The sequence below is a fragment of the Vollenhovia emeryi genome, unplaced genomic scaffold (assembly GCF_000949405.1).
Source record: "Vollenhovia emeryi isolate VEMERY1.0 unplaced genomic scaffold, V.emery_V1.0 DF939144.1, whole genome shotgun sequence".
NCBI lineage: Eukaryota > Metazoa > Arthropoda > Insecta > Hymenoptera > Formicidae > Vollenhovia > Vollenhovia emeryi.
In genome coordinates this window covers 365,195-375,565 of record NW_011967222.1, presented here as the reverse complement: position 1 = coordinate 375,565, position 10,371 = coordinate 365,195, and the positions used below count along the sequence as shown (strand labels likewise).

Here is a 10,371-nt window from a genome sequence, read left to right as displayed (position 1 = left end):
CAACAATCATGCTGACTACTTTTGAAATTCGAACATTGATGTACACAGTAGTACTTACGTCGAAGGTAGCGGTATGACGCCATCATTTGGCTTAAACGGCAATTGTAAACCGGGTGCATTTCCCTGAAACTCATGTCGAATTAGAATAATTAAAATAAAACAATTAGACATGCACTACGAAAGCCTAAAAACAGGAAACAACAGGAAACACCGAGGAATATTACGAGCGTAAAGAACCAAGGATCAAATAAGCGGCTACTATTTTAGAGGCCAAGAGAGATAACGTATGTACTTCTATCGTATAACATTTGCGTGCGGTGCTTTTAAAATTATATTGTGCGAAACAAATGTGCAAAGTAAAATCCTCGATTCTTTTCGTGAAATCAAACTACAGACTGACGAGAATACCATACAACCCTAAAATAAACAGTCAGTTCACATTGCGATAAAAGATGTGAATATGTGGAAGCATTATATAAAATTTACTCTACATTTCCGGTAAAAAATTTGTGCATGAGCATACACAGATATATAGTATTATATAAAATTATACATCAAATATGTCCAAATATATATTTTTAGATTGTATATTTCTGTATAATTCAATACAATTCTACACAGTTCTATATAATTTTATAGATTTATACATGCTTTTATATGAAAATTTTTAAAAAGAAAAACTGCTCATTTATAATTATAAATAACTGTACAATTGTACACAATTACATATAATTCTAACTAAGCAATTTTTCCTATAAAAGCATGTATAAATCTATAAAATTATACAGAACTGTGTATGGACATATTTCATGTATATTTTTATATTATTCTACATATTTATTCATGTTTATGCATGAAAAGTTTTGTACTGGGTTATTTCACCATGTTTCACATATTCTATCGCAAGTGAGATATATAGAAAATATGCTACTCAGAAACAAATGCGCTACACAATAGTTCTTTAAAGACGCGCGGTTGTGTAATAAATATTATAAATTTAAACTAGATCCTTTGGACTATAATCCTAGTCTTTAGTTCTGAGTTTAATGAATATTTCTTCAACCTTTTTCTAACGAAAATAAAACTGAATCCGTTTACAGAGCTGTTTAAAGGAACGATCTCTTATAATTATTTCGAGTAATACAATGACATACGTAACAAAAGTATAGGCAAATAATATAGACAAACAATAATAATACGGACAGTGTCCTAACGTTTACCTTCCCAAAAATTAGAGACAAACATAAACATTTGGTAAAATCTTGTTTCAAAACGTTTAGGACACTCCGTAGTTTGAGGAGTTTATTCACCAAACAACCAACATCAACCAGGATCAATTTGCCGTGTGCCACAATGGTGTACGTCTGCAAATATATTTACCTTTTCTACTTTACTGTGCAGTTTCTGCAAAACATCCTCGCACCGTTGCAATGTCTCCATCTTCAACCTATTTTGTCAATGACATTCACAGTTAATAACTGAACGGTCGCAGTATCGTAATTTCTACCTAACACCTTTTCTTTTTAACAGCGGAATTCGCGCGGTTATGCTAGCGCCACACTATGCGCGATTCGTGATTCGTATATTTGTGAATAGTGTGGAGGAAAAATTCGTCGATTCGCCGTGCGCGATTCACAATTCACAGTGATTCGCTGGCCGAGCGGTTTTTTGACGAAAACAGTGTTTTTTTGACTAATATTGAAATTTGACTAATTGTAGACTTACAATGCAAGTCCTGTAATAACTGATAAAGATTAAAAGTTGTCGCACTTAACACGAACGAAACGACAAATAACAAATTACGAATGATAAACTGCGAATCACGAATAGTATGGCAATAACGAATGTCCATCGAATGTCTGTGAATCACAAATCACAAATCGTACTTTACGAATCGCGCATAGTGTGGCGCTAACTTTACATTAGTAATCTCGCATGAATTTGCCGTCTAACGTACTGTCCCTTGCTGTTCGACAGAATCCCGTGGAGACCTCGCATCTTCTGTAATTGAATCTCCCGATTGTCCTTGTCCTTAACGTTCTGCAGCCTCTCGATCATCGCTTCCAGGAACGGAATGTACTTTTGCATCTCCGCAAACTTTTTGCTGTATTCGTCCATCTTGTTCCCTGTTGTTGATCAACCTGCATTTAGAAAAACACGCCGCTCTTTTATAACAGCAACCACTGTTTCTTTTAATCAGCCTGTATCTGTTACACGAGACAAATTGATTTTTATTTCTACTTCTAATTCTACGTCGCAAGAGATATATGTCGAAATAGACTTTAGATATTTCGAACGTACAATATGCACGCGAGGTGAAAAACCGACAGGGCCGATGAAGATCTCTAAAGATCACCAAAAAGAACACGTCGCCATCTCATTTTTTTATAATCCACGTTCGCAGAATAAATATTTTCGACCGGCAGGCGGAATCTTACTGATCAATTATATGCATTTTCGCGACTGATAACTTTTTTATAAATTTTATAAATTTTATTGAGCACACTCACATTGACATAATTACCACAAGCAATAACGGCACGCGAGATTTGAACTGTCGCGACTCGACGAGGACGCGACATGGTCGAGCGATCTCGTCGTTAATTATTTATCAACATCTTTCATTCGTTAGACGCAAAGACGTCCGTTCGCTCGTCAACGAAGCCTCGGAAAAGCACTGAAAACATTACAGATTTCATGATTTCTCTCGCCGCGAGTAGTTTCGCTTTCAAACGAGACCCTCGATAAGCAACTTTGGTGCCGTTCGCCTTATTCCGATTCCTCGGAGAGTCTGCGAATATTTCGCGCACGCGTAAGCACAGCATGCAGGCCTCTTACTTCCCGCCGATTAATACCGATTGCATTAAACCGCCTACTTATCGTAGAACGGTGTAATATCTGTCGTTCACCAGACGCGCCGCAATTTGCTCACAATCATAGCCGTAGCGGCAAAAGGCACCATTTTCTATCACGGCTCTACTTCCATTTTGAAAGAGGCTTCGACCTCTCGTCGAATTCGTGCGATTGATGAATACCTATGTATCGTGCGTCATCGCCGATACAGACCACACTCCTCGATCGCGGGACCACCAAATGGCATCGCTACCGCGCTTGTCCAGATATATATCTATATATACAAATATACATATATATATATATCGTGTTCCGATTCGATTTATTGGAATTTCTCTCCTTTTCTCTCTTTCTTTTCACGTTCTATTCCGTTCTCACGACGGAATAACGGAGTATCCCCATGCGAGAATGCACGGGAGTCGCCTCTCTCTTTGTCCCGAACACGCAGCCGTCCGTACGTCCGTTTGCACTTGAACAAAATTTTCTTGGGGCTCTAGAACGAGAATCGGAGCGCCGCGAACGTCCTTCGACGAGCGTCCAATCTTCGGCAGAGGGACCGAATGACGATGCCGCGCTTCGACCAAGCGCGTACACCTCGCTGACGATCGATTATTTTCCGACAATTCTGCACGCTTTGTCACCGCAGTTGTTCGCATTGCATACAGGGTGAATCATAACGCACTGCGTCGGATTTAAGAGGGAGGCCGGTTTTCTTTCGTGAAACGAAACGGCTCTCGGACAGGATCGACGGCTCTCGGACAGGATCGACGGCTCGGGAGATTTCTCGAATATTCTCAATTTGAATTTCGTCTGGCGACTTCGAGTCTTGTTCAAGGACAACCACGTGTCTCGTGACTTTGCGTTTTAAATCAGGCCGCAATTGATTTCGCATCAAAGAGCGAGGCTATCATTCGTGATATTACACGCCGATTACATACCAGAAACATTATCATGTGATTTAAATGCACAAAATGTTATTACCGTGTATACAAAATCTGACACATTTTGTTACAAGGTAACATACAGAACACCATGTATATTAGTACACGCAGTCGCATTAAGCGTACGCACGTAAATGATATCCCTAGTTTTCGTTGTAATACACGTAAAAACTTTCCCACCAAAGCTATAGCTAATCATGGTGGTGCTCCAGGTGTAAGATGGATATTGATCCAATCAACCCCTTTCACTGTATGGAGCGCATCTGTTTGTCACACGAAAGCAACCTTTTCAGTGTTTAAGGACGGTTCTTCACCACTGTTTTATGCAATTGAATTAATCATCTTAGATTTATTCAAAAACGTACGGTAATACATTAAGAAGGTTTTTGTGATGAACGATACACGTGCTAGAACACATAGTCGTTCATTCATTTGGATTATGCGTGAATAGTGTAGTTTTCAAATAAAGAATCGATCCGCAAATATAGCGTTAAGAAGCCGTATTTATTTGTTGCGAGCGTGACATATTGTTAAACAAATCGCCACTCATGTGGGAAAACATTTGTTGCTCAGCCAAGTGACATTTATGCACGATGCATCAAAGAACAATAGTGAAAGACAAATTGTTAATTAATATGCGCGCGAACACACCTCTAAATATATCGATTCCAAGAGCGCGAAGAATTTATATAAAATATGCAATTACCGTAAATTTAATTTTTTGGCGAAATAAAATTTTTATCAAGACACTATACTTCCTTCGATTTGATTTTGCAAAATTTTAATCCCTAACCTTCGTATAAAACGCTTAGGTTTAGAAAGATTTATCTTGCATCGCGAGCGAATAAATTGAGGTGGATATTGCGGTAATATTTATTCCTAGTGTTATTTAACACGTCTTCCCTTTACGTTAAACGCGTTCAGACGTGTTCAAGCGTATTCAGCGCACGACACAGCGCCGTTGCGGCCACGTTAATTGTGCCGTCGAGACAAATTTATTATGCGCATGTGGGCTGCATAATATACATATACCGGAAACTTATCGAACTTGCATTGAACCTTGTGTTTAGATTTTGTGCTACTTAGCATAAAATGTCGTTATTTGACTTTTCAACATCATGCGTTGCTTGAAGCGCACTGTATATTAGTAATATATTATAGCAAATATAAATTTTCATGTTTCTTCGAATCTTAACCGAATCTCCAATGTGACATTTAATTTCACGTTGCTAAGATAACAAATCTTGAAACTCAAAATGACGTCATACAAAATGACGCTGCATTCTGCGTCATTTTTATTATTTATGAATCTTCGTATATTCACTATTTTGTGTAAAAAAATACACTTTTTATCATTTTGCACATTCTTCTGTGGTAAACACGCGCACATAACTTCTTTTTAAAAATCCACCACACACGCACACCTCACAGATTTATTAATATATGATAAACACCATCACAGATTATAAAATTAAAACAAGTTTGCGATAAATAAAACTGAAGTCTTGTAGATAATAGCTAATACATTTCGCAGTTTTACTATACCTCGGGAACTTCCGAATAGTGATAAAACCATAATTATCCTAAAAAAACTATTCGATGTGCACTGCACGCGTAAAGAATCGTTGCCTTCAAAGCGACACAAAGCGTCCCAGTTAGGGCACAAAGCCTGATCTCGTCGGAAACACTCTGAAGTCGACAAAAGTCGAAATAATGGTGAAAGATAAATTTGTATGTAGATTGAAAATCAGCAAAAAAGAGATGCCAGAGATCGAAATGGCTATCGGAAACTCAGAAATTCCAATCGACGAAAATTAAGAGCTTTAGTTCGAAGCTGAGAGTAGATATGGAGGCCAAATCGTGAGAAGTTTAGATTTCCACAACCTCTACAACTTCCTCCAAGTGGCCGGTCGAAATGAACATGCGCCATTTGCCGAAGCAAATACCACAGCAGATAAATCCACGTATCACTCGCGTTATGTTCAGATATTACTGATAGAAGATTCACGTACGTACCAATAACCTACTGAAGACCCTATCTATCGAAACAAATCGGCGCCGTCGATCAGTGATCAACACTCTAGAAAGATTTCCTACCAAATCGTCGTCGTATATCACCTTATTGTGCCTAGCTCTACGATTCGAAGAAGAAAGACCGAGGCGAGATACATGCAGCCTTGTAGTTCGATGACGCCAGTAGGTGGCGTAGAGATCTGTTATGAGGGCGCCACTTGATTGAAAAATTTAGGCTTTCCGAGCAGCCCAGGCTTTCTCGCAGACCGTCGCCATTCTTTGCATGACCATCCAAAAGATCAGACTAGATATGTCGTCAGGCTGAGCGCAACGGAATGTCCATGGCGTATATATTGAGGGTTAAAGAGCGCCTAATGATCTCCCGATGCAACGTCATAGCGAAAGATACGAACAATTCTCTACGATCGAGACGGCAAGAGGCCCCGAAATAAAATCTGGAAATTCAACGAGCTCAAAGATATTCTGGATAACAGTAAAATGCAAGATCTATTCAACATTTGATATTAAATGTTTAAAATTCATATTTAACCGACGTATCACCAATGAGTTTACAACATGTTAATTCAGTCAAACAATTTCCATCTAATTATCCTCCATCTAATTATATCAGGATAATTATTTGGGAAGATTGTAAAAAACATATGTAGAGAAAGGATTTTAGAATTTCTATAAAATTAATTTTTCAGCGCTGCGAAGCCGATACACGTTTCTTCGACGTTACGGGAAGCAGCGAGCTCTTTGAAAATCCCAAAACTTTCCCAAGTGCAACGGTCGGCAACGTACGTCAGTCGTTACGTAAACCACGTCAGTAGCAAAACGTTAATAATATCCTCATACATATTAAATTATCACCAAATCTTGCTCTCTTTCCCTCGCTGTCTCTCGTGTGGTGTAAGATGCCTCGGCGACACGCAATAAAACACAACAGAGCACAAAGAGGAGACAATGTTGTCTCCTACGACGAGAACAGTGTTACAGAGTTCTAAACCTCTCGCGTTGGAACTACGAGTTGTAGTCGTGTCACACAATGGCGACTGCATTCGAGAATCGCTGCACTCCCGACGAACAATGGCATCGAAAATGACATCGTGGTGCGCATCGTCACACTGGAATCTCGGTGTAACAAATCACGCGGCGAAAATGCGAAAATAAAAGAACAAAGATCTGTTTTGTGAGCAAAAATTTCCATTCGAGCACAATGGAATTTCGACAAATAGCGACAAAATTCGTTTCACAACGACAAGCTCGCCCGTCCAAACTGCGAATCAAGGGAACGCGCGGCCCTTCGCGTGCAAACGAAGGACAATCGAAGCCAATGCGATCGAGACGCGGCGTCAAAGCAGTTAAGCGCGTATCTGCCTGTCGGAAAGAAAAGAGAGGAGGAAGGAACAGACCGAAAGGAAACAAGAGACGAGAGATGACCTTAGTTTTTGCGCACCTGATAGATCATCACCTTCGGAGGCAGACAGTTGATAGTTCGTCGATCCGTCTCCTGCTTCTAGATACGATCCTGCGTCCGACGCGTTCCAGCCCTCTGTCTCTCTTTCTTTCTCTCTCTCTCCCCCTCTCCTTCCCTCCCTGCCGTAGTGGCCGTGCGACGTTTCATCGATGCGGTTCGCAGTTCCCTTCCTCCTCCTTCTCTCCCCGTCCCGCAACCATTTACACAAAAGCTACACACGCACACACAATGTCCGACACTGAATCTTGGGGACCTACGTGAGATTTCCTTTTTTTGAGTTTCTCGTAGCGCTCTCTATAGCCGTCCGCAACGCCGGTGCGGGAAACTAGAGCACCGACGAGGACGAGCAACGGCGAGCTCCGTCCCGTGCCAACGCCCAGAGACACTCGCCGTACCGAGTTCGCGGCGTCGGAACCTCTCGCGGTTACGCAGTGGCAACGACGTCGCTCGGAGTGCACAAACGCTCCTTCACCGGCATTGTAACGGGCGAGAGCGAGCTCCCGAGTTCGATATAGTCGCCAGTCCAGCGGCCCGAATCGTCGGTACGACCGATCTTGCGACTTGTGCATTTGTGTCCCGTGTATTCGCTCCGGAAAGAGCAACGAGAACCATTCCCGGTAGTAGAGAGCATTCTCGCCACCTCAGCCACTTGGCCGATCCGTAGATCTGTTCTGTCGAGTGGAAGAGAGTCATACATGTGTGGTTTATGCATGAGCCCCGTGTATAATATATATTATACTTTGGCGCGTCCTCGCGAGGAGTCATCACCCGCAACTTTTCCTCGGCGCGACATTCCTCGCCCCCTGGTCTCCCCGTGAGAGAGAGAGAGAGAAAGAGAGAGAGAGAACGAGCGGTCTCTTCCTTCCTGTTTGTCTGTCGGCATCCGTGATTGTCGCGTGTAGAAATTTCCCCAGCCAATTTTACCCCTAGGGGGAAAGTGGAACAAAGCCCGAGAAGTCGTGCGACGCAAATTCTTATCGATTCGTATCGCGAGGTTAACGCGACGACCTTCCGCGCACATCTGGCGAGGTTTCGTCGACGCTTCACCTGGCATGTCTCTTTCTCTCTCTCTCTCTTTCTCTCTGCCTCGCTATCACCGAATCTCGGAAAATACAGCCGTCGTTCGTGTTTGACGTCAACAAGAACCTCAGGGGCTCAATTCTTGAATTCATTCGAAAGCGAAACTGAGAGAAACTTGCTCGTTGATGGCCAGAATAGTTCCTTATTCTGGCAAAGTCCCAAAAATATAGAAGAGTAAGAAAGAGAAACGTATGCGAAAATTCTGCCTCCACAGAAAAGTTGAAGTCGATTGGTTAAAAACCATGCAAACAGCTAATCGACTTGCAACTCCTTTATGAGAGCAGAATTTTAGCATACGTTTCTCTTTCGAATTCAAGAATCGAGCCCCAGGCACAGAGGACACAGGGGATCTTGGACTGATGGCTGAACTTTGAAATCGTCGATAATTTAATGTCCTATATTGTTATTCAGTTCAGGATGTAAAGATGTGTTGGAAACACAACATAAAAGAAACGAGAACGGAGATATTCACGAGTAGAGTCCTAAATAATCAGATAAGCGCAATCGTTACTCCCTCCATGCTTCTCATGGTCGCTATGTTGGGCCCGCAGCTGAAATAGTACAGCTAGTGCAACCATAGACTTAAGCCAACAGCACACGATACTATTTTTCCTACTGGACTATTTACGAGAACCAATAAGGATGCAGAGTTTTAGATCAGGTGACTTAAGGCTAAATCCTGATTGGCTCTCGTAAGCAATCCAGTGGGAAAAATAATATCGTGTGCCGTTGGCTTTATATACTAGACTGCACCATCCATATGGATGCACTGTTTTAAACGATAGAGTGCAGACATATCAAATGAGTCATGGGGCGTTTTCCAGCAAAGACACAATGTGACACAGTGTAACACTGTGAATCATTACATCCTTGTTGTTTGCCAATGTTAAACAAGGATAAAACGATTCACTGTGTTACACTGTGTCCTTGCTGGAAAACGCCCATGGGCTGCTTTCGCGAGAAGATCAAAATGATCCAGATTAAAATGACCTTGTGCTATGATTGGTCAAATTTGGAATTTCATTGAATAAAATTGTAATGCTATGAAATTTCAGATTTGACCAATCATAGCACAAGATCATTTTAATCTGGATTATTTTGATTTTCTCGCGAAAGCAGCCATGCTCTCTTTCACGTTCAGCGTCAAGAGGGGGGGAGAAAACGAACAAGTTGGACAAAGACACATTGGCCACGTTCAGCAAGCACAACTGTTGAGTGAGCGCTCGGTATGATTGGTTAATACTTTTAGATCCAGCCAATCATGTTAAGAAATCATTGAGCGCTCACTCAACAGTTGTATCTGCTGAACGCAGCCTATGACTCACTTCTGCTCTCCTTCTCTTTCTATGACCGGTATTCATAGTCAGATCACAGTATAACCAGTATGGGCACTCGCTCTTATGTTTCACGTTCGCGCCGATCCGTACTGCGCATCCGACATGTTTTTATTCTGACCAATCACAGGATTTTTGTACGTGTATTAGTGCAAAGTCGGTGTGACATTGAAAAATTCGCAGTGTTGACGAATAACGCGTAAATACTTTTATACGTTGGAGCAAGTAATTACATTAATTACTTTTATTAGAACATTTTCTTTCATAGGCCATTTCTATTTACAATAAATAATGTACGCCAGTTCGTATGCGCCTTTCCTGGATACGATCCTGAAAAGGGCCCAGGCACTTTTAGCCGTTGATACACTGTTGGCGCGAATAAAAACATGGCGGAAAATTAAGAACGCCCAGATCAAAGGTGCCGACAGTGAGTGCCCATACTGGTTATACTGTGGTCAGATCATAGTATAACTAATATGCCCACTCTGTCATTTGTTTTGTTTTGCGCCGATCCTTTCTGCGTATCCGCCATTATCTTGGTGCGGCCAATGCGACAGTGTGAAAGAATTTCACACACCAAAGTAATGGCGGAATACCCCGTGATCGAAACCGAAAAGATCAAAGGGCCGACAGAAAGTGGGCATACTAGTTATATTATGATCAGATCTTA

At 41.4% G+C, this 10,371-nt stretch overlaps 1 protein-coding gene across 13 annotated transcripts in view; it reads right to left on the bottom strand.

The window, feature by feature from the left end:
• LOC105566470 overlaps positions 1-10,371 on the bottom strand; it is a 31,091-nt gene that overhangs the window by 16,686 nt on the left and 4,034 nt on the right. For 3 of the 13 annotated variants that reach the window (XM_012020507.1, XM_012020499.1, XM_012020497.1), the window contains exons 2-4: positions 1,958-2,141; positions 1,381-1,447; positions 59-129 (exon numbers count right to left, since the gene is read on the bottom strand). In XM_012020507.1, the coding sequence (XP_011875897.1) occupies positions 59-129; positions 1,381-1,447; positions 1,958-2,118 (299 nt within the window). In that variant the 5' untranslated portion in view covers positions 2,119-2,141. The other 10 variants (XM_012020502.1, XM_012020505.1, XM_012020495.1 and 7 more) reach the window with 10 other exon arrangements.